The sequence below is a fragment of the Sciurus carolinensis genome, chromosome 7 (genome assembly GCF_902686445.1).
Source record: "Sciurus carolinensis chromosome 7, mSciCar1.2, whole genome shotgun sequence".
Lineage (NCBI taxonomy): Eukaryota > Metazoa > Chordata > Mammalia > Rodentia > Sciuridae > Sciurus > Sciurus carolinensis.
In genome coordinates this window covers 54,263,138-54,287,847 of record NC_062219.1, presented here as the reverse complement: position 1 = coordinate 54,287,847, position 24,710 = coordinate 54,263,138, and the positions used below count along the sequence as shown (strand labels likewise).

The window sequence follows — 24,710 nt, the reverse complement described above, 5'->3', positions numbered from 1 at the left end:
TCCTCAGGCTGTTGCCAGATTCTGATCTTATGTGGGGTGGAGACTATACTCAAAACCTTTGAATGACAACATTTTAGAGATGAAAAAGAGAAAAGCCAAGCTCTGTCATCATACTACAGTGATACATACATACCCGTGTTTATAGCAGCACAATTCACAATAGTCAAACCATGGAATCAGCTTAGGTGTCCATCAGTGGATGAATGGATAAAGAAAATATGGTATATATACACAATGGAGTTTTATTCAGCCATAAAGAAAAATGAAATTAGCCGGGTACAGTTGCGCACACCTAGTATCCCACTGGCTCAGGAGGCTGAGGCAGGAGGATCATGAGTTCAACGTTAGTCTCAGCAGCTTAGCGAGGCCCTAAGCAACTTAGCAAGGCCCTGTCTCAAAATAAAATATAAAAAGGGCTGGGGATGTGGCTCAGTTGTTAAACGCCCCTGGATTCAATCTCCAGTACAGGAAGGAAGGAAGGAAGGAAGGAAGGAAGGAAGGAAGGGAGGGAGGGAGGAAAGAAAGAAGGAAGAAACTGGAGACTATTACATTAAATAAGTCAAACTCAGAAGGTCAAGAGTTATTTGTTTTCTCTCATAGGCAGAAACTAGACAGGAAAAAGGAAAAGAAAGGTGGGGGCAGATCTCATGAAAATCAAAGGGAGATCAGTAGAGGAAAGAGGTGGGGAGGGAGGGGAAAGTGCTGGGGAGTGATGGTAGCCAAATGTTATTGTTATATTGTGTGCATGTACAAATATGTGACAATAAATCCCATCATTATGTACAACTATAATGTACCAATAAAATATGGAATCTATTGCCAAGGCTGTGGAGAAATGAGGACATTCAAACATTACTGACGAGAATGTAGAAGGGTGCAGGCACTTTGGAAAACGGCTGGAAGTTTCTCAGTAGGTCAGAGAGTTCTCATTTGATCCAGCACTCCCACTCCAGCATGTATACTCAAGGAAAATGAAAACATACGTACAGGAAAACTTGTGTCTGAAAATTCATAACAGCATTATTCACAATAGCCCCCACATGGAAACAACCCAGATGTCCACCAACCAGTGAGTGAGTAAATGTATATTGTGTAGCCATCCAATGCAATGTTATTCAGTCATTAAAAAGGAATGAAGTACCCATACGTGCTAGAACATGGGTGAAGCCTAAAAACATTATACTAAATGAAAGAAGATGGTGGTGAAAGACCCCATACTGTCTGGTTCCTTTGACATGAAATGTCTAGAATGGGCAAATCTCTGGACAAAAAGTAGCCAAAGTAGATTAGTGGATGCCATGTGCTGAGAGGGAGTGTCAGAGAAGAACAGGGAATGATCGTTAATCATTTTTGGGGGGCAGGGGGAGTGATAAGATGTTCTACAATTGATTGCGGTAACGGTTGTACAACTGTGTGTATACACTGAAACCATAACCATTGATTATACACTTTGGGTTAATTGCATGGTGTGTTAACTATATCTCAACTAAGCCTGTCTAAAAATATGAGAATATTATTGAACAACCTTACACCCCCAAGTACTTAGGTACTTTATATATGAATTTTTTAAAAAATTATTAAAATGGATACAAAATAAATAGAAAATATGAATGCATATACATATCTGTTAAAAAAATTTGAGTCTATAATTGAAAAACCTTCCTATAAAGAAAACTTCAGAAGCCGCACAAAGCAACTGACACCAGTAATCTCAGTTACGTGGGAAGCAGGAGGATCACAAGCTTAAGGCCAGCCTGGGAACTTAGCAATTCCTTGTCTCAAAATACAGTTTTTAAAAGGGCTATGGATATAGCTCAGTGGTAAAGTGCCCCTGGGTACAATCCTCACTACTGAAAGGAAAACAAAAAGAAAACTTCAGGTTAAAATGTATTATAGATGAAATATTTAAGGAAGAAGTATTACAAATCAACATTTTTTTTTTCCAGAAAATAGCAAAGAGAGTTACTTCGCAACTTGTTTTATGAGGCCAGCATAAACTTGAAACCAAAATCTGACAAAAACAATTCCCAGTACCCCCACCAAAAAAATGTTATGGATCAGGGGCTGGGGTTGTGGCTCAGTGGTAGAGCACTTGCCTAGCACCTGTGAGGCACTGGGTTCCATCCTCAGCACCACATACAAAATAAATAAATAAAACAATGGTGTTGTGTCCATCTGTTTAAAAAATGCTACAAATCAGGAAGATCATAGAGTATCTATCTGTGTAGATCTCCATGAAGAGGGTTGAATTTCCCCATGGGGTCAGCATGCTGATCAGTTTAAATAACTGCCATTTAGAATAAAAATCATTGTTTTATTTTGGCACATATCACATCACCTAAATTGGGGAACCTTAAGAACACTTGAAGTTGTGATCTATGTCTTCTGATGGGTAACCTTAATCCACTTACATTTATTATGAATAGTGATATATTTGAACTTATTTCTACCACTCCCACCCCAACCTTTTCCTGCCTTCTGTTGGATTTAAAAGTCCCAGTTCACCCCTCACTCCCACTTGGCTGGGAAGCTCTATGTTGCATTTCTGTTCTTTTGGTAGGTGCCTTGAAATGTTTAACACCACATTATCCCTTTCCTAGCAGAGTGCGAAGTTACTCTCTGTGGCTTTCAAACATGCCTGCTCCATCTCTGTCCAAGTCCACTCGGCCTCCCACTGAACACTTCCTGACTCTGCCAAGCTAATCTTACTATCTTTGTCTTAGAGTTTAATTTTTACCAGTATTTTCAGCATATAAAAGTAATCAATAGTTAATTGAATGTACTTAATCAAAATGCTATTGAAGAAATTTCTGAGAATCTCTTTTCTGAAACTAAATGAGGATCCAGAGTTTGCCTGACACACAGTAGGTGCTCAATAAAAGGAACCTATTCTCTCCACGCCCCAGCCCCCTCCCCACATAAACACTTGTTTGTCTCTTTAAAGCTAATGCTCTGCAGCTATGGGTTCCTCTGAGTCAGATCCATTTTGTGGACGAACCTCTCCTTATGTTAATTTTCTGAATCCTGCACTTGAATCTGTGGCAAGCTAGACAGTGTGGGATTAAATGTTCTCATTTTTGAGTTGTGAAGTGTTGAAACTGACCAGGAAGTGCAAGCAGAATGTCTGTCCTCTGGGAGAAGAATCAGCCAGTTTATGTTGCTGCTGCCTTTGGTGGCCTGTTGGAATGCAGCTGTTAAGGCAGCTGTTTAACTGTTTGTCCAACTTGAAAGGACACTGCCAAGTGGCAAATATTTTTCATAACAACATTTGACTTTTGCTAAGAGACATAACGGTGCACTTTATTAAGCTCCAGCAGTGTGCCACACACGGAGAGTTATTACTCAGCATGTTCACGGCCTACACCGGACGTGGATGCACGTTTACATTTTTAATATTTACAAAAAGAATATGTGGACTCTCCAAGAAAGACTCTACATACACCTGTAGATACTCTACACAAAGCATCTCCACAGCTTAAATTGTTGAACGATAGCAGATTAACTTGAAAAAATAAAACATCTCTGAAAAGAAAAATGAAAATCTAGGAATGCCAAAGAGAAAAAAAGGTTAAAATATTTTAAATCTCTGTCACGTGGACTAACAGTGACTTTATTCCTCCTTGCTCAGGTCAGGAACAGGCAGAAACAACATCTGCTGAATCCCCTGCAATTCATGGGTCCCTGGACTTGTGGGTCATTATAAATTAAAATATTGATGCCAAGTACTTAAAACTTATGTTGAATTTGTCGCACTGTGAACCTCATGAGGGTGGGGTGGGAAATTATCCACTATTTTTATTCAATGGTAAAATCAGTATGTTGAATATAGGCAGTCAAAATTAAGAAAACACATTCTAATGCACAAGTATTATTTTCTTCCAAACCCAAATACTCATGGGATCTTGATCTTGTTAAACAGCTCTCTATCCTTGGTATATTTTGCATAGCCAGAAGCTCATGTCTTCAAAAAAAAAAAAAAAAAAAAAAAAAACAACTATGGAGAAAACTAACTGCTGTAGCTCTGTGGAACACACCCATGTTCCTGTTGAAGTGAATTAGATGTCAGCAATAACTGCAATTCACAGTATTTAGTGTGTAATCTCCACCCTTTGAGAACACTGGAGGCGGGGCAATAGGTAGGTATTTTCATCTGAAAAACCTCCACAGTCAAAACTGGAGCAGAGACCATTTTAAAAATTCACATAACTTATTAATACCGAAGTGAGGAATTGCATGTCCACATATATACACACCCACACATAGGCAAATATATATGAAAACCTACTAACAGGGAGACCTTAACATCATTAGATCATATTCAGTGATTTCATGGTGTTACTATAATTTCCTTGTAATTTTTTTTAAATGAACAAAAGGAAAAATACATTTAAATGAAGAATATTAAGTATTAGTATGTCCTTATCCATTTAACTCATTCCCTTATTAATGGATGCTGAGCTAGTTCTCAGTCTAAGTTCGAATCCTCAGAAATTGAAGAAAAAAGGTTCAGTCTTTCTTTTTTTGGTGGTACTAGGGAGCCAAACCAGGGCCTCATACATGCCAGGCAAGTGTTCTACAACTGAACTCCACTGTGCTACATCCCCAGACAACCCCCCACATTCCCCGCCCCCTTTCTTTCTTCCTTCCTTCCTTCCTTCCTCCCTCCCTCCTTCTTTCTTTCTTTCTCTTTCTTTCTTCCTTCCTTCCTTTCTTTCTTTCTTTCTTTCTTTCTTTCTTTCTTTTTTCTTTCTTTCTTTCTTTCTTTCTTTCTCTCTCTCTTCTCTCTCTCTCTCTCTTTCTCTCTCTCTCTCTCTCTCTCTCTCTCTCTCTCTCTCTCTCTCTCTCTCTCTCTCTCTCTTTTTTTCTCTCTCTCTCTCTTTCTCTATTTCTTTCCGAGACAGGATCTTGCCAAGTTGCTCAGGGCAGCTTTGACTTTACCAGAAACAGGCAACCCTCCCACCTCAGCCTCCCAGTAGCCTGGATCGGGAGTGCACCACTATGACCAGCAAAAAAGTACCAGGAAATACAGTATTCCTTCATTTTCTACACGTCACGCTCGTTTCAAATTTGCCTCGGTGCCTTGCCAGAAGAAAGAAATGCTAATGGTGTCTCTCGGAGACCTGTCTTCTTTGCCTTGGCTCTCTTAGAGTTCATGGGTTTTTCATACTGAAGGGTGCTTTTTTCAGAAGGATTCAGCTGACATGTCCACAGCTGGTGCCTTTGGAGATTCTGAGGCAGCTCGGGACTTTGGGTGCCATGGGTAAAGAAGATAACTTCTTCACACGGAGGATGACCAGCATTTGGGTTCCTGATCATCTTGCCCTTCACCTGCCTTGGTCTTGTTTCAAGATAGGAAGTCCTTATTATTCATTTATATGGTACTGATTCAAGCAGACAATTTTTTTTGTTGTTATAGCATTATAGTCATACATACTAACTGGGTTCATTTTGACAAAAACATACATGCATATAATTTGACTTACTCCCTTTCAGTCCCCCTCCCCCTCCCTCCTTTCCTCCCTCTGTCTCTTCTCCTTCCTCTACTGATCTTCCTCTCACTCATTTTTTATTTGTTCTAATTAGTTGTACATGACAGAATGCATTTATACATTTTGATATATCTTACATAAATGGAGTACAATCTCTCATTTTTCTGATTATACATATTGTACGATCACTTCCATCATGCAGTCATATACATACGTCGGTAATAATGTCTGTTTCACTCCTACTATCCTTCCTACGCCCATACCCCTTTCCCTCCCTTCACTCCCCTCTACCTAATATCAAGTAACTCTATTCTTCCCTTATTGTGAATTAACATCTGCATATTTGCTTAGCATGATTTTCTCTAACTCCATCCATTTACCAGCAAATGGAATAATTTCATTCTTCTTTAAGACTGAGTAATATTCCATTGTGTATATGTACCACATTTTCTTTATCCATTCATCTGTTGAAGGACACCTAGGTTGGATCCATAGTTTAGCTATTGTGAATTGAACTGCTGTAAACATTGATGTGGCTATGTCACTGCAGTATGGTGATTTTAAGTCCTTGATTGGTGCTTTATAGATATACATAAAGATGGAATTCCCTGCAGTATTTTTATATATGCCTGTAAAGTGATTTTGTTAAATTCCTTTGCATTTCCTCCTCTTTCCTGTCCTTCCTCCCTCTCAATCTCCTACTCCACTGATCTTCCCTATATCTTTATGATATCTGATCCCTTCTTTTTTCCCCTTATTTTGCTCTAACTTCCACATGAGGGCAAACATTCAATCCTTGATTTTTTGAGTCTGGCTTATTTCATTTAGCATGATGTTCTCCATTCCATCCATTTACCAGTATTAAGTTTTTTGAGTTCTTTATATATTCTGGATTTTAATCCCCTGTCAGAGCAGTAGCTGGTAAAGATTTTCTTCTATTCTGTAGACTCTCTTTTCTGGCTGAAGCCTGGGAACAAAAGGCAGTCAATATAAATAAGAAGTAGTTGGGTCTCATTGAGAAGATGGGGACTGGCTGGAAAAGAAAGGAAAGAAAAGAAAATCAAATGCTGACCTCTCCAAAGACCTCTCCCCTCCGCCTCCACCTGTTACCAAGGTTACCTGCCTACAGGCAAAGGTTGTTAATGAAGCACCTCCTGGGCTGCCCTTTGGGCAGACATGAAGAGGCACCTGGAGGGCTGCCTTCTCACCTTTTGGCTCCTCTCTGACCACTGGGTGTGTACAGGAGAGAAGCAAGATAGGGGATCTAAAATGTATAAAAGGGGCCGGGCACCCACCACTTCTTTGGATACCAGCTCTGGGCTCCTTCTCTGTGAAGTCTATCTCTGTTCTATCCTTTAAATAAAACTTGCTTTCTCTGCTTGCCTCGGTGTTTCTCAGGGGTTCAATCTTCACATCTGGAGAAACAGAACTTGACCCTGATTGATTCTCATCACCAGCGGTATCAATGCTATGCTCTTAATCACTTCCTTTGCTGTGCAGAAACTTTTTAACTTGGTGGCATCTCGCTTATTGATTCTTGTTTTACTTCTTGAGCTTTAGGGATCTTGTTTGAGAAGTGAGGGCCTGCACCAGGCTGATGGAGTGTTGACCCTGTAACAGTTAAGTGTTAACAGTTGCAAAGTTTTAGCAGGTGATTTTGGTTAGTGGAGATTCTAACCTACTTTTTCTCTACTATTTACTTAATGGTAATTAAATAATAAATGACAACAGTCTAACCTGAATGTCTCTGCAAATTGCAAAAGCATGCTTCTTCACGAAGTTGACATGATTTCTTGGAGAAAGCTGAAGTCCCACAGGCTGGATAATGGTTGCTGGGGAAGTCAGTCACAAGCTTTATGCTCTCCTTTTTCAGAGATACAGAAATAGAGCAAATGCAAATCATGGATGAAATTTATAAGATCACTTCCACAGAGAGGACCCAGCTATTGGAGAAAGAACTGGCGGTGCAACTGAGTGAACTGAAGTCTGAAATAGAAGAGCAGGAGCTGCTTCAGGGGGCTTACAGGTAAGCAGTAGCAGTGAGAAAATGTGGTCTTCAGGCTTTACCTCCCACTCTTACCCCGTAATCTCCATCAGTCCTCCCCCGCTTATTCTGACCTGGACAATGGACGTGATCTCAAGCTCAGACAAATGACATCCAACAGCAGTTCAGGCGCCCCTTTCTTCCACCCAAATACCGACCAGGCTCAAACCTGCTTAGCTTTTGAGATCAGGCACTATCGTGAGCATGTAGGGTAGTATGGACATGGACTGGCTGCCCTCTTCTAACCTAACTGCCGCCCCTAAGGTTTTCCTACATTCTAGATTTGTCAAGGCAGGCGGGAGCAATCATGTCTTACCAAGAAAGTGGAGAAATGTTCTTACATGTTCACAAATGCTACCACCTTAAAGTTCAAGAAGCTACTATACAAATCGTACTCAATAAAGAGATTTTGGGCTGGGGATATAGCTCTCGGTAGGGTGCTTGTCTTGCACACATAAGGCCCTGGGTTCAATCCCCAGCACTGCAAAGAAAAAATTTTTTAAAAAGAGATTTCATCTTATGTCATTTTAACGGAGTTTGATCTTGATTTTGATGAGAAATTTAAAAATGGAAATAATGCTCGGTATTTTGTAATGAATTCTACAAAATACCATTGGATTAGGAGTTCTTTTATAGGGTAAATGTTGCCAACCATAGTCATCAAATTCTTTTAAACAGGGTAGCCAGATCAGTCCCTAAGTGGTGAGTCTCATGGACCCCAGGATCTTCACAATCCCCTGTTTCTGTCACAATTCATCAAAAGGAGCAACATGAAAATTGTCGGGTGGAGTTAGTACAAGGCAGGTGGTGAGGGATATGGAGAGATCAGAAGAGGCAGTAAGCAGGTGAACTAGTGCTGCATTCCGGAGGTGATTCCGAAGAACCATTACTTAGTGTTTTGTGATGGGTCTTCAAAGCCATTGTGGTTGTGTGAGGAGATGGAAAGATGACCCATACACAGTCATAGTTTCTTTCAACTTTGGTTTCTTTATTTGAAAAATGAAGTAAAAAAGTATGTACATTTTCTACCTTATCTGGTTGTGAGGATCAAATGACATAATGTATGTCAAAGCATTTTGAAAACTAGAAAAAACAAATTTTTCACAGGCCAAAAAAAAAGTGTCGGTATTGTTGCAACTTACATGTCAAGAGTGTTAGGCAAGTGTGTTGTGATAAGAAAGGCTTTCAGAAAGTCCTTTTAGAGCACATCGACAGTGAAACAGCTCCTGAACATCTTCCTATAGAGACCAAAAAGCGTCCTCATGCTGAGGACAGTCACCAAGGAAATTAGATTAAGATTCTCTGGCTAGACACAGCCTAGCTAAATCTACAGATGTATATTCCCTGGCTTCTGTCCCTCTATGCCCCGCTGGCTCCTCTTATGAAAGCTTTCCACGCCCTTGATGAGAAAGAAAAAAGTCTTCTCTATCTTCTCATTGGCATTCAGTTAAACCTGTTCCCTCACAAACCTGTGTCCTGAGTTTTAGTGAAGCATAACCAGCAGTAAAGCCCTTACCTCCCCAGTTTCAATGGGAAATTGTGGATACCCATATTTCTCCACTCCCCCAAACCACCCAGCATTGCACCCATCTGGAAGAATCTAACTTAATTCCAACCCATTCTGAGCACCTTTCTGTTAGCCGGGTGCTGTGCTTATGTTCTGGAGTCCAAGGAAAATGGAAATATCCACTCCCAATAAGCATTCTCCTTCCCCAGGGCACTGAAAAATCATCTTTCCTTCTTTTTCTCCACCCTCCCCCTTTTTTTCTCCGTTCTTTTCCTCACTTCACCCCATAAACCCTGTACTTGGCGATGGTTGTGTTTCCTACATGCTTGCTGAATGAATAAGTGAATGGCCTTGTGGTAGGTGGACAATGTTTGATGGACGAATGCGTGAATCTGTATTTTTGGGTCAGTGTACACTGCCACTTAGGTTCGCCAGAGGCTTTTAGGTCATTCACAGGCACTTTAAGGTTAACTGAGAGGACCGTCCTCTGAGTGAGAGGGTCAGGCGGCCAAGACTGGGATGCTGCCCAGTCTCCCAGCATGCCAAAGATAGGAGACCAGAGGGCCAGGGAAACAGACAACTGTTTTCCCAACCGCTTCTTTAGTAGCTGATCTCCTTCCTGGTTGGTCACTGCTTAGCCACCTCCTTGAGGCTGCAGCCAAGATGCAAATTACACCATTGCTTTGTTAATGTATTTACTCTCAAGGCCCTTTTAGTCCCTCTTTCTTTTTCCATCAGAGCCAAGATATGAGGAGGGAGTTAAGGGAGGCCACACCCCCAGCGTCTACGGAGAAATTTGACACCAAGTGTCTAAATGAGTTGCTTAGGTTCCTGTGGTTGATGAATCTCCTGACCGTCAACCCGTCAACTTCGGTCTTTTCACAGAACCGCTTGCTGGCAAGTGTACAACTAACGTGAAGTTTAAAAACTTATCTGTGGGACTGGGCATGGTGGGCCACGCCTGAAATCCCAGTAAACTGGGAGGCTAAGGCAGGAGGATTGCAAGTTCGAGAACAGCCTCAGCAATAAGAGATTCTGTTTCAAAATTTAAAAAGTAACAATAATAATAAATAAAAAGGCTGGGCATGTAGCTCAGTGGTAGAGCACCCTTGAGTTGAATTCCTGTGCTAGAAAAACAAAGGAACGAAGGAACTTACCTGTGAGGAGAAGTAGATCATATGAAGAGTATGAACCTAAATTTCACTGCCTGCACCTCCCTCAAAATTCCTAGGTGCTGTCATGTGTTTCAGAACTACCTGCTGTGGCTTCTTGGCCAATACAAAATCCCATCTCGATAAAGTGACAATTGCATAGTGTTACTGTCCATGCTGCCAAGCCTTGGGGTGCATCTCAAGCCCAATAGGGGGAGCCCTGCTCTTCCCGACCAGATTCTACCCACTACCTGGACCTGCAGCTTATGCCACTTGCAAGAGAATCCCTGGTAGGAACAACACATCATGGCTGAACTTGCCCGGGGTCAATCAGGCTGTGCCAGCAGGCACTTCTGTTAGGCCTGCTTTTCCTACAGATCAGTGGTTCCTGAGGCAGAAAGCTCGGTTCTGATAATTCCTAGAGTATTTCCTGTTTGATATTTAAGGTCATCTTCACCTTCAGATAATTCAGTAAGAACATAAAAATAAAAAGCATTTAAAAAATTTACAAGACACCAGTTCCATGTATCAACTATGGCAAGAGGGAGATTTGATAAAGCTCTGTGCTTGTCAGAGATAAGGTTACTGGAGGAATAAAGGCATAGGAAATAAAAATTCTCACCAAGTGTCTCTCCCTGGACTCTGGAGTAGGAAATAGTGAGGCAAATTATTAGTAAAAGGACAGACCATGTTTGTGTGGGGAAAGGAGAGAGAAATTGTCCTGGGGAAAGGGTTAGCAAATCTCAGGTCTACCAGAGAAAGATTTTAAGACCCAATAATGTGGCCTTTATATGCTCCTATATACTTATTTGAAAATGAGCAGTTGTGAAGAGTTACAGATTAATCAAGGCCCAGCTATAATCTGGGCTTATCACAGCCTCAATGATTACAACTCTGTTGCATAAAACTTTCTGCAGCTCTGTTCAAATACCGAAGGACATCTCTTACTTTAGAAGAGAAAGGGAACTGGCACTGAAGAAAACCTTACAGGTGAGGAGATGGGTGGGCCTTTCAACACAACAATAAATGTGATTTTGCTAACTTGGAAACTTAGCAAGGAAAGTTTATTTTTGCACCAAACAGCTGATGTTATTGACAGTGTGTACGAGAACAAAATATCCCAACCAGATTCCTGTTGAATAAGAGCAGACCTCTGTTTCATCAGAGATGCCTAATTTGGTAGTATTTGAAATTTTATAGTTCTTTGATTTGGGATATTAAAACTAGTTCTTTGGGTTTAGGTGGCCGAGCCAAAGCCCCTTGTTATTCAGGCAGATGTCCTGCAGAGGGAGCTAGAGAGCTGCCTAAGAAGAGAGTACACACCTGAAAATTTGCCTTTGCTTCTGCTGCAGGTAAGGATCATTTTGCAATTTAAAAACACATCTGGAGGGCTGGGTCTGTAGCTCAGTGGTAGAGTGCTTGCCTAGCACTGGTTTAGATCCTCAGCACCACAAAAAAATACAAAGAAAGAAAGAAAAAAAACATATCTTTAATTTAGTAGACATTTATGAACAAAGCTGGCTACCGGAGAGGTTTTCAACACATGTGGTGCACAGAACTTGGTTAGTGTGAGTGCAGTTATACCACAATTCAGTTCATTATTGTCCCTGAACAATTGACCAAGTTCTTACTAAACATACTTCCTGTGCTGATATGGGGCAATGCAGCATTGACTAAGACAGTTCCAGCCCTCCAGAAACTGTTGGCTAATCTAGGGAAGACATTTCTAGAAATCTCTCTTAAGAAAATAACTCAAAATGGGAAAAAAAGAGTTTTACATAAAGATTATTATTGCAGCATTGTAATAAAAGTAAAAATAAATTGTAATCACCTAAATATCTACCAAAATGTTTAGGAAAACAGAGTGGTACTTAGTAGAATATTGTTCTACTATCTACCATTTTTTAGCCAAAGGAATTATTGTTAATCTAATATTAATAAAGGTGTGTGTGTTAACAACAGTCAAATCAGGTATGAAGAATCACTTGATGGACAGAGACCATAAAATTAATAATCACTATATTTGGATGCCAGGATAATAAATTTCCTCTATTTTATATATTTTCTAAATTTTTTATAATAAGCATTTATACTTTTAATTTTTAAAATTTCTCATTCTTTATTCCGGTGTTGGGAGTTATATCCCCTTATGCATACAAATAAGTTCTTTTTTTTTTTATGATATTGAGGATCAAACCCAGGACTTTGCACATGCTAGGCAAGCTTTATCCTTAGTCCCAAGACAAAATTTTTTTGTGTGTGTGCTGGGGATTGAACCTAGGGGTCCTTTACCACTGAGCTACATCTCCAGTCCTTTTTGTTTTGAAACAGGGCCTAACTAAGTTGCTAAGGTTGAACTTAAACTTGTGATCTTTCTCACTTAACCTCCCAAGTTGCCACTGTACCCAGACCCAGTTCTTATTTTATATTTTGAGTCAGGGTCTTGCTAAATTGCTGAGGTTGGCCTTGAACTTGTGATCTTCCCACCTGAGCCTCCCAAGTAACTGGGATTACAGATGTATGCCCCAGTGCCAGCCACAAATAAGTTCTTAAGCAACTAGTCAGCAATTAAGTTAACCACAAAGAAACAGAAGATTCTATTTGCAAGTCATATGGCTGTTGTTATCTTAATTCAGGATTAGCTTTACCTATGATTTTCTGGCATTTTCATTCCCATGTGTCTATCAGTGGGTCTCAATGGAGACAGTTGATGGAGAGAATAAGGTAATAGACATTTTGTCCACTTTGAGGCATTTGGCAATGTCTGTAGATCTTTTGGTTATCAAAACCTGGGTGGGAGGATACAGTTGGTTGCTACTTGCATTTAGTCAGGTAAGGTCCTAGGTGCACTTACACATTCTACCATGCCCAGGTCAGCCTCCCATAGCAAAGAATTATCTAGTCCCAAATGTCAATAGGGTTAAGGTTGAGAAACTCTAGTATACTATAAATTTCCATGCATAATTTGCCTTCTGTTTGAAGAATCTCCTTTCACATTTCTTTAGTGCAGGTTTCCTATGGACAAATTCTGTCTGTTTTTTGCAAAAGTTATTCTCCTTTCCTTTATTTCTTTACCTTCTGTGTAGGTGTGTGTGTGAGTGTGCATGTGCATGTGATACTGGGGATCAAACCAGAGCCTTTTACATGTCAGGTATGTGTTCTACCACTGAGAACTTCCTTTCATTTTAGAAAGTTATTTTTATTCAATGTAGAATCCTGGGTTGATTTTGTTTCTCTTTGTTACTTGAAAGGTGTTACTCCATTCTTTTTTGGTTTGCATAATTTGCATCTCAGAACATAGCAACATTTTTTTGTTCTCTGGCTACTTTTAAGATTTTCTTTTAATGATTTTTATTACCATGTGTATTGTTTCTCTTATTTGCAGTTAGTTGAACTCCTTAGATTGTGGGTTTATTGTTTTCATCAGTTTTTGAAAAATTTCATTATTATTTCTTCATATATATTTTATCTGCAACCATTTTGAGGTACTGAGATCATACCTATGCTAAGTCATTTCATATTGTTCCACAGATCACTGAGACTATGTTAAGTCTTTTAGTCTCTTTTCTCCCTTAGTACTTCATTTTATATAGTTCCTATCACGATGTTTTCAAGTTCACCAACTTTCTTTCCCCAGTACTAGGGATTGAATACAGGGCTTAACACATGCCACACGAACACTCTGCCACTGAGCTACATTCCCAGTCCAAGTTCATCAACTTTTCTTATGTAGTGTCTGATCTGCTTTTAATTCCATCCAATTTTTTATTTTAGATACTTTATTTTTTCATTTATAGAAGTTCCAATTGATTCTTTTGATATTTACCATCTCTTTCTTCATTATGTTCACATTTTCCTTTCAATCTTCAAGCATGCTGAACATATTTATATTAAGTTCTTTAAAAGTTTTTGTTTGAACTGGACGTGGTGGCACATGCCTGTAGCCCCATCTACTGTGGAGGCTGAGGCAGGAGGATCACAAGTTTGAGGCTAGCCTAGGTAACTTCAATGAAGAATAAAAAAGGACTGGGGGAGTAACTCACTGGTAGAGTACCCCTGGGTTCAGTCCCAGAACAGAAACAAAAGGAAAGAAAAGAAAAGAATGTTCTCGTTCACTGAATCCATCACCTTTGTCATTTCAGGGTCTGTTTCTCCTTACTAATTTTCTTCTGTGTAAGGATCATGTCTTCCTGCTACTTTGCATATTTAATATTTTTTGATTGCTGAAAATTGTCAACTCCTCATTACTGGGTGCCAGAGTTTGTGTGCTCCTTAGAGAGTGTGGATTAAAATTTATTCCAGCAGAATTTTAAGTTACACATCAGTTTAATCCTTTCAATTCCTGCTTTTAAGTTTGTTGGAGTGGGTTTAGAGTAATCCTTACTGTAGGCATAGTTTTGTACTTATTACCTAAGCCTCTGGTGTGTCCATTGAATGTCCCAGGTATCCAGTGAAGATCCAGTTCTGGCTGGTTTGAGCTTGAACCTCTCCCAGTCCTATAGGAACTCAGAACTATTCAGCTTGCAATGCCCCAGTCGGTTCTTTGGGAGGCCTCCTGGAGTTTTACCTTCCATATGCCTGGCTGGGTAGTCAGCAACAGGCTCAAAGAGATCTCTGCAGGTCTCTGGAATCCTTTCTCTGCACAGTGTCCTCTCTCTAGTATTCTGCTCTGCAAACTCCAGATGATTACATTTACCAAATTTCAGTTTCTCTCTTAACTCAGAGAGAACACCTACTCTTCTTGGGATTCCCTGTCCTTTGCCATGGCTCAGAAACTGCAGGGTGATGGGAGGGCTGACATTGTTTCCCTTCTTGCAGGGGTCACAGTCCTGCCTTATTCAGTGTCAGAAAATAATTAACTTGTGTATTTTTTCATTTTGCTTATGATAGAAGAGCATGATAGAGCTAGTCCTAGTTATTCTATCATAGTCAATATTATTATTTTTTTTAAATTTTTATTTATTTATGTTTATATGGTGCTGAGAATTGAACCCAGTGCCTTGCACGTGCTGGGCTTGTGCTCTACTGATGAGCTGCAACACTAGCCCCCAATATTATTCTTATTATCAGAAAAAAAAATTTAAAAGCTTATTTAACTTTTTTTTTTTTTTCTCAGTACTGGGAATTGAACCTAGAAGTGCTCTACCACTGAGTTACATCCCCAGCCCTTTTTATTTTGAGACAGGGTTTCCCTAAGTTGCTGAGGCTAGCCTTGAACTTGCTATCCTCCTGCTTTAGCCTCCTGATTTGCTGGGATTATAGGGATGTGCTACAGTGCCTGGCTTATTTAACTATTTTTAAGTGTAAAAATCGTTAAAAGTTTTAATCTTACCTGAATGTAAGTTGTGTTTTAGACTCATAATTTCAGTTCTTAATACAAAATTCAAGCTCACATTAGATAATTTGACAGACCTTAATATCATTGCTAAGATTGTTCTATAACTTATAAATGAGCTTACAAACTATCTACTTGGCAACAGATCAGAAAAATTTAGAAGTATCTACATGTTTTACTTAAGTTTGAATAGTATCTTAAACCAGACTTCTCAAATTTATGGTCTTCATATAGAAAAATACAGTTTTCTAAAACAACCAGAGTTTGATTTACCTATCATTTGTGTTTTTTTTTTTTTTTTTTCCATTTTTTCATTTGTGTTCTTAACACTTAGTTCAGTCTTCCTATTAGTGTTCTGCTAACTGGTGTTTTGTTGTTGTTGTTGTTAAAGCATTACACAGAGAGAATTACCCAACTGGCCCAGAGTAAATATTTACACATGCTTAGGTGGAAGAGGTTTTGCCAGCACAGTAAGATCATGGAGCAACTTTATCCTCTTTACAAGGTAGGACGCCATGCACAGTACCTATGGGCTATTTTTTATAATAAAAATAATGGTCATTAAGCTTATCAATTTTTTAAAATCACTGCTAAAGATAGGAAAGGAATCAATGGGTATATCTTCTTGCTTGTTCTGCTAGTGACAGAAGATAATAGTTCCTATTTTTAAGAATGAGATTTGAAGGAAGTTTTATATGCTAGAACATGTTTCTCTCTAGACTTGGCTTCCTCTGCTGAAGGTGACAGCTCAGAAGCTGACTGTGATAACTAAACCTCCTTATGCACTGACTGTCTACAGTCTTTCTCCTTCAAAGTCCTAAGAGTATGACCACTGCCTTTGTCAATCAAATTCAGAATATGGAAGCACTTTGGGATTCACTATTTGGCCTCCAAACATCATTACCCTATGCTTGGAAGTCAGTGGTACAGGGAACAAAGCTTGCCAGTGCCAAGTTCTGTCTTCCTATCTCTCTTAAACAGAAACGAGTTGGCTACATTATGCAGGAGTACAGTGATGCTGTCCAGAGAGCTGAAAGATTGTCTGTTGCTCGAGAAAACTTCCTTATGAGAAAAAACAATCCTCCTAACCTAGTGACGCAGGAAGACCTGACAATTTACACAAGGTGGTTAGTGTGTCACCTACACTCTATCAGGACTGTTCACCACTACCTGCAGGTATGTCAGACGCTTACATGACCATGTGGTGCACTCCTAGGAATGGTCGCCATGCTGTTTTCTCTCATCTGCCACCTTGTGTTGGCTTCTTGGTGTTTCTGTACTCTACCTGCCCTAAAAAGGACAGGAAAGCAGTGAGTCACTGGAATGGTTTTAAAACTTTGCTCTGTTGAAATCACTGCATCAATTTAGCTTCCTCCAAGATGACTTGGATGTACTATTTCACATTCACTCTGTAACTTCCTGTTTTCATCATTTTGTTCAAGATTTATGCTCTTCAGTCTAGGTCCACTTTGTTAGTAATATTTAATGAGGGTCTAATCAGTGCCAGGTACTTGTCCTAGGCCACACAGCAAACTGTGGAAAGGTAATGAGGTCCCAGGCAGGTAGGGCAAGTAAACTTTTACTGAAATGCAAAAGGGTAAGCAGAGTAAACTAAGTAAGTACAGGGTAGAGAGAGGCAGAGGAGAGGGCCTAACTCAGGCTAGAGGGTCACAAAAGAGTTACATGATTACGTTTCCATTTTAGAAGGATTATTGTTTGGCTAAATAATTTCTTACTCCTTTCCTCTTTATCTCAGTGACACCGCCATCCATTGATTTGCCTAAACCGGAAACCTGGCCACCACCTGACTTCACTTCTTTTTCACGTTCAGTCAGTCACTGTGGGCTTCACCTCTGATACCTCTCCCCACTCACATGGTGGTATGAATATCTGCTCATCCATCTGGGTCTTCCACCAAAATGTGAATTCTGAGGTGGTTCCCCACCTTATTTCTCTTTATATCGTTAGTGCCTCACAGTGCTTTGTCCACTCTGGGTGTGTGATCAGTGTAGAACTGACTGGAGGTTAAGATCACTTGGAGTTGGTAACAACACTACGTTTCCCGTTTCCAAATTTAGTTCCTCACTATTGAGCAGGTTCCATCTCTATCTCCCTCCTTCCCTATCAAAGCAAAGTGCTGTTCTTGAACCTAAGTCTGGAAGCTTCCATGAGAATTGGGTTGATGTGTGGCTTCTTGGTTGTGACCTTCTGTAGGTCCTCCAGTATTTGCCCATCTCCAACGTGCTGAGTCCAGCTGACACCCAAGACCCTGAAGCTGGTCAGGAAAATGAAAAGGTCTGTGTCAATGACATGGACCCTGGCATCCAGGATCCTGCATTTCCTGACCTTGTGGATACCAGCTTTTCAGGTAAGAAATTAGTCTTCTTTCCCCGAGGGTAACGTGGAGGAAAAAGATTATGTTTTTGAGCAAGTGCCATTTTGTCCTATGATCTTGCAAAATTTTTTTCTATGTATCAAAAGTTATTATCTTCCTAATAAACAAGTGTTAATTTTATATTTTCTGATGAGGAAAAATGCTAACCACTTCCCTTAAACATTTTGATTTTTATAATTCACAGATTAAGAGAAAGGAAACAATGGACTTGATGTCAAGGGATCTGGGCTCTAGGGTTGTTTCTGTCATGCTCATCTAGGCCTGCATTTCATTTCACTTCCTTGCGCCTCAATTTACTTATAGTTCAGTTGTTGTTTTGTTTGTTTGTTTTTTGTTTTTTGGGTTTTTTTGTTACCAGGGATTGAACTCAGGAGCACTCGACCACTGAACCACATTCCCAACCCTATTTTGTATTTTATTTAGAGACAGGGTTTCACTGAGTTGCTTAGCACCTCAATTTTGCTGAGGCTGGCTTTGAACTCTCAATCCTCTGCCTCAGCCTCCCGAGCTGCTGGGATTACAGGCGTGTGCCACCATGCCTGGCTGTAGTTTAGTTTTAATATCCACAATTCTAAAATAATTTACTCATCAGAATCAATTAACTATACTCTTCCTGGTCTTATCTCATGTTATAGATGGTCAAGAAACCTGATGTAACTCAAAGTAACTTTCTTGCTTAGGATGTGTACAAAATGTCCCAGGAGCACCTGGAAAAGGCAGCCAACTTCAATTGAGGGGATCTCAGAAGTTTTCTTGAAGATGGAGGTGGGGAATTCTAGCTGGGTCCTTAGAGTTGAGTAGGAACTAGGTAAAAGAAGGTAAAAGCTCTCACCTTCTTCTAATTTGTTAATTATTATTATTATTATTATTTTTATTTATTTATTTATTTTGTGGTGCTGGGGATTGAACCCAGGGCCTTGCGCATGGAAAGTAAGCACTCTATCAACTGAGCTATGTCCCCAGCCCTGCTAATTAATTTTTAAGTGATATAATTCATTTGCCACAAAAAGCTCTAGAAAGGAATGCTTCCACTAAGTTATTTCCTGAAGGTCTATTGGGTTCCTCCTGCAGCCTGTGAGATGTGAGGCGTCCTGCTCTCTCCTGCAGAAACCCAGCTCCAAGGACTTGTCAGATACACCTGACTAAGTGTGGTGCTGACTATAAATTGTGGCAGAGAAGTTTGGGCAAGGAGCCAGAATGGCCCCACCAAGGAGCAGAAGAGGTCCCACCTTCAGCTATCTCCAAGGGCCCTCTGAGATTCCACCTCTAACTCCCTCCTTCCCTATAAAAACAAAGTGTTGCTCCTGGACCTCAGCTGGAAGCTTCTGTGAGAACTGGGTTGATGTGTGGCCTCCTGGTTGTACCCTTCTGTGGGCCCTCGGGTATTCACTGGCCTTCATGCTCTTGATTTTGGATCTTTTTCAGGGGCAATGAGAACAGATGCTGGCTTCATCCTGCCCCAACACACAACAGAAACAGGAGAATTGAAACCTCAGCTGAGGCTCCTGCTCTCCCACTTCCATATCCCATACAACCTGGAGGAGCTAAGGGACTCTGCGAAGGAAATGGAACTTTTTTCCTTGGTACTTGATGTACTTTTAATAAATCTAGATGTCCATGAAAGGAAAAAACAATACTTGCCACCAAGTTGCATAATACTGCCAACAATTGTTTCAAGAATGATAAAGTAGTAAAAGGTGACATTTAGGTTAGCAGTTAGGAAGAACTTGCTTTCTATAAGAGGAATGGAGCCCTCCAATAGCAAACCTAGAGGAATTGTAGGATTTATTTTTTTCTGCAGAATTTAAAGAAAAAGCTAGGGTACGGCCTGTAGTAGATAATAAAAATGTAGATTTGGCACATTTGCATGGTAGAGTCATCAAGTGTCTAAAGCCCTCTGATACTCAGAATGTGTACTCTCCTTAGTGACAAAATGCTTTATAGTCCACAAAGTGTACATCGTGTAGTGATGTTTACGCAGTCTTCTCTGCTGTAACACACTGTTGTATTCCCTGAGAAAGGAACTCATGTCTTCAAAAGCCATGTTAAAGTTTGTTGCAAAGGGGAAAATAGGAGTATGGGTGAAGAGCATCAGACATAACGAATCTTTTCAGCAAATGTTTTGGCAATAAAAATAATTTTCTAGTTCTAGCTGGTATTATTTGCAAGTGTATATGTTTACTAGATAAAAGTAATAAATAGACTGATCCAACTGAGCAAAAATCAAATCTGAATGTTTGTGAATGTTCTGCATGTGACAAGTGCCACTTTCTCCTCTCTCACCATTTGTTTGACCTTGAAGTTGCCCTTGCATTTACATTTGTTCTTGCATCATTTTACCAGGATTATTTCCACTTGTATGTAACCCAGTTCATTGAAACCAATGGTGTCACATTCCTCTGGTTTCTTTGAAGGTGATGATGTTTTTGTTTTTCTTTTCATGTCACCAGCAGCATTGTCCTCACAGAGTGCTTCTAGGGAGCGTCCTTAGCCTTATTATCACCAAGTGTTATGAATGGCAAAACACAGAATAGGGATAAGATAGTGTTTAAAAAAAGAATAAAATAAGTAATAAAAATTGTAGCACAGTAGACTATTATCAGTGAAAAACAAGAGGACACAGGCCAGCTGGGCACTCCAACAAAGCAGCCTTGTTCCAAAGGACAACTTGTCTCCTCCATGTGGTGATAGCTGCCATTTGATTTTCTTATAATGATATTATGTGAAATGTTAACTGTGCTCCCAAGCTAATCAATCAAATTACAACATTTTTGTGTAGGAAAAGTTCTTATGTTTAGATATCAGCAAACCCAAAGCCTACCACACACCACCTGTTTTTCTAAAATAAAGCTTTATGAAATACAGCTGCCTCAGCCCATTCAGATGGCTATGACAAATGCCATAAATTGGGTAGCTTATACATGAAAAGAATATATTTCTTACAGTTATGGAGACTGAGAAGTCCAAGATCAAGGTAGATCCAGTGCCTGGTGAGGGCCTGTTTTCTGGTTCATGGATGGTGCCTTTCTGTTGTGTCTTCACATGGTAGAAAGGCCAGGGTCTCTCTGGGCTTTTTTATGTGGCACTAATGCTATTCATGAGGAACAATCACCTCCCAAAGGCCCTACCTCCTAATACCACCACTTTGGAGATTAGGATTTCAACACACGGATCATGTAGTATCCTAAATGTTCAGACCATTGTATAATCATGCCTATTCATTTATGTATTATCTATGGCTGCTTTCACTACAACAGTTGAATTGCAACAGAGTCCCCATGGTCTGTAAAGACTAAAATACTTACTATCTGGCCCTCTAAGAAAAATTTGCAATGTAGTCCTAGTCTAGCACTGTCTTGCTGAACTTCCCAGTGATAAGTTTGTTGGCGGCTCTGTCCTGTAAGTTAACCACTAGTCACTTATGGAATGTGGCTACTGCAATGAAGGAACTAAATTTGTAAGTTTATTTAATCTAAACTAATTCACAATTAAATGATAAAAAGTCACGTGTGACTAGGGGCAACAATATTGGACAGCCACAGAGGCACCAGCATGGACTGGAAGAATATTCAGCTCTGTAACTCACAAACTTGCTCACTCACTCACTCACTTCAGAAACCATTGTTGGGATCTTAGTATGTGCCTGCACCATGGTAGGTTCTTTGTGTGAGTGTTCGTATGTGTGTGTTTGTGTGCGTGTGCATGTGTGGTAAAATACATATAACATAAAATTTGCCATTTTAAACATTTTAAGGATATGGTTCAGTGATATTAAGAATATTTATACTGTTGTGCAACCATCACCATGTAGTGAGCATGTCACTATGCATTTGGCCAATGCACTGATAGGGTGCCATCATAGGGCCAGTGGGCCTGGGTCACTCAGGAGAAGGAAGGAAAAAGTGCTTAGCACTTTGGTAGTAGGAAGTCATGTTAGAGAAACCATTTGCAGCCTCCATCTGGAAGGGAGATGTGAAGGCCAAGGTGCTTTAAAAGTTTTAACAGGTTCTAGCATCTGGACTCTTCTTTCTAGTAACATCCTAGTCAGGCTTCTGAAAGTAAGATTTACTCAACCCTTGGATTTTCTATTTTACTAGGTTAGAAAAAGTGAAAATATTTCCAGATGTGAACAATGTACTTATCACATTTAGGGCCCAACTCAAAATACACATAAATAAATATTACAATGCATTTCCAGTCTTTGCAGCAGACATTCAGGATAAGTGACACATGCACAGTTGTGGTAAGGAGCTGACTATGCGTGTGCCTCACAGGAATGTCCATGTAAGGTTCTGTTACTATCACAGAGTCCTGTTTTATGAATTAGTTCGACTCCAGGACTATTTCAAAGATAATCAGTAGCTGTTTTTTGAAATTGCATATTGTCTGAGACTTTTTCTGGGCTCCATTTTTCTTCTTCTTTTTTTTTTTTTGGGGGAGCTGGTGATCGAACCCAGGGCCTTGTGCTTACAAGGCAAGCACTCTACCAACTGAGCTATCTCCCCAGCCCCTTCATTTTTCTTCTTAATCTCATTTAGGTTTTCCAAAAATTTCAAAGCATCTTCACGGAGCAACAGAGAATGCAAATGTTTCCAGACTATGAGGCTGGGATAGCTAAAGCAGAGAGTTTGAGTTTGTCAGGACCACCTAGAACCCTGAAAAAGAGAGCCAACTGGATTTCATTTATAAAGGTAAGGGGGCCTGTGATGACAGTCACCCATCAGTGATGTCAGTAGTGTCACAAAATTTTACTCTAAACAGGCCAGGCAACATGGCGGCACCTGGTCTATCTGCCCTGTTGCCCCTTCTCCTCAGTGTCCCCCAAAAATTGCTGAGGGGAAACCACACAGAGAATCTGGCCTTGTGCACCAGGCCTCCCAGCTCTTTGCCTGCCTATGTGATGTCAGCCATGCTGATGTGCCTCCTCTGGAAGTTCTAGATACCTATGCCACACTCCATTTGGTCCAAACTTCCTAGGGTTAATGATCTCCAAAACTTGGAAAAAAACAATGAATAATGCCCAAAGATATAATTGACTTGTGTAAATCCAACTTTTTAGTTGAAAATTATTATTGGGTAAATCCTCTTTTGGGCATGATTGTTGGGGCTGGAGATGCACACTTTATAAGAAACACATAAGTAAGAAGATTGAATAAGATGATTTTGGGAAGTGCTAAGAATAAGCAATTCTCATTCAAGGAGGTTATATTCTAGAAAGTCAACAGGAACACTGCTTTAGCAGATACCACATCATATCTTTCCTAGGGAATAGACAGGGAGTTAGGTTCCTGCGATCTTCTGCTCACAACATTAATCAATACATAACCTTGTTTTATGTGTGTCCCTGTTTAAAGACACCTTATTTAATATATATTATTGAAAGTGGTTTTTTTTTTTTTTTTTTCTGTGCTGGGGATCAAACCCTGGGCCACACACGTGCTAGGCAAATGCCCTACCACTAAGCTGTATCTCCAGCTAATATATATTATTGATTCATTAGCATTGAACTCAAGGTCAATAGTACTCTGGCTCATTAGTGAATGAAACAGATCTAATGCATTTTCTCTATAGGGAACATCACAGCCTTGTTGTGCTTAGGAACACTAGACAATGCACTTTAGGACTCTGCTTAGGGACCATTTGGACAATGAAATCACCAACAAAAAGCATGGAAAATGCAAAAAGTGTGTCTCCAGATAGAGTATGCAAAGAATACTTGTCTATAGTAGCCTTTAAAATTAGAAGAAGGCAGCATGTTGCCTCAGCTGGAAATGTGCCCATTGGACAACTCGAGTTGTTCACCGCTCTGTGCATGTCTCTGAAGGACCATGACAGTTCCACTAGTGTTGAATTTGGGGTCACAAGTAATTTTTAGTGAGTAGGCAAAATTGAGAGTATGAAATTCATGAATGATAAGGATTAATTGTATTGTGAAGGAAAGAAAAATTTCATGATTCTCCTTGTCCACTTGGATGACTTTAACAAAATATCGTAAACTTGGTAGTTTATAAACAACAGAAATTATTTCCTACAGTTCTGGAGGCTGAGAAGTCCAAAGTGGCAGCACAGTTGGGCTCTGGTGAGGGCCCTCTTCCAGGCTGTAGACTTCTGACTTCTTGCTGTGTCCTCACAAAATAGAAGGGACAAACTCAGGCCTCTTTCATAAGGGCACTAAGTATATTCATGAGGGCTCCACACTCATGAACTAATCACTTCTCACAGATCTCACCTCCTCCTAGCATCACCTTGAGGGGTTAGGTTTCAACAAATGGATTTTATAGGGACACAGATATTCTCAGCATAGTTCATTCTGACCCGTGAACTGAAAGGAGGAAAATCAAAGATTAAGGTGGGGACCTGTGCACAGGTGGTCAGTGTAAGGGAAGATGGGTTTTGTTTTAGATTGTTATACTTGACATACAAATATAGATATCAAGGAGATAACTGGACATAAGAAGATAAAGCTTAGGGTGAAGATACAAATTTGAGAGTTATCAGTATATTGATGGTATTCATAGCCACAGAAATAATTTTTGAAATGTAATTTGTTAATGTGAGACATGAAGTTTTAAAGTGAAGTCAGAAGGAGTCCATGGGCAAACTTTTTTCTCTTCATGAATAAACTGCAATGCCCTCCTGCTCATGGATTCAGGGTCCCTCCTGCTCATGGATTTTGTACTCCAGACTGAGAACTGCTATTTCCTTCCACGTATTTGTGATCCTATGCAGACCTTCCCAGATCTCACATGTTCTAGCAATCATAGTACCTAGGCCAGATCCTATTTCAGA

The 24,710-nt window shown here is 40.0% G+C and overlaps 1 protein-coding gene across 10 annotated transcripts in view; it reads left to right on the top strand.

Annotated features, from left to right (window-relative positions):
- Positions 1 to 24,710, top strand: part of LOC124988397 (uncharacterized) — a 169,944-nt gene that overhangs the window by 15,751 nt on the left and 129,483 nt on the right. For 9 of the 10 annotated variants that reach the window (XR_007109424.1, XR_007109426.1, XR_007109425.1 and 6 more), the window contains exons 2-9: positions 7,363 to 7,515; positions 11,109 to 11,181; positions 11,433 to 11,543; positions 15,918 to 16,031; positions 16,508 to 16,702; positions 17,741 to 17,894; positions 19,347 to 19,504; positions 22,460 to 22,612. Coding sequence is in view for 7 of the 10 variants with exons in the window: in XM_047557884.1 (XP_047413840.1) it covers positions 7,382 to 7,515; positions 11,109 to 11,181; positions 11,433 to 11,543; positions 15,918 to 16,031; positions 16,508 to 16,702; positions 17,741 to 17,894; positions 19,347 to 19,504; positions 22,460 to 22,612 (1,092 nt within the window). In the remaining 3 variants the exon portion in view is untranslated. The remainder of the gene's footprint in view (positions 1 to 7,362; positions 7,516 to 11,108; positions 11,182 to 11,432; positions 11,544 to 15,917; positions 16,032 to 16,507; positions 16,703 to 17,740; positions 17,895 to 19,346; positions 19,505 to 22,459; positions 22,613 to 24,710) is intronic. The other variant, XM_047557887.1, reaches the window with a different exon arrangement.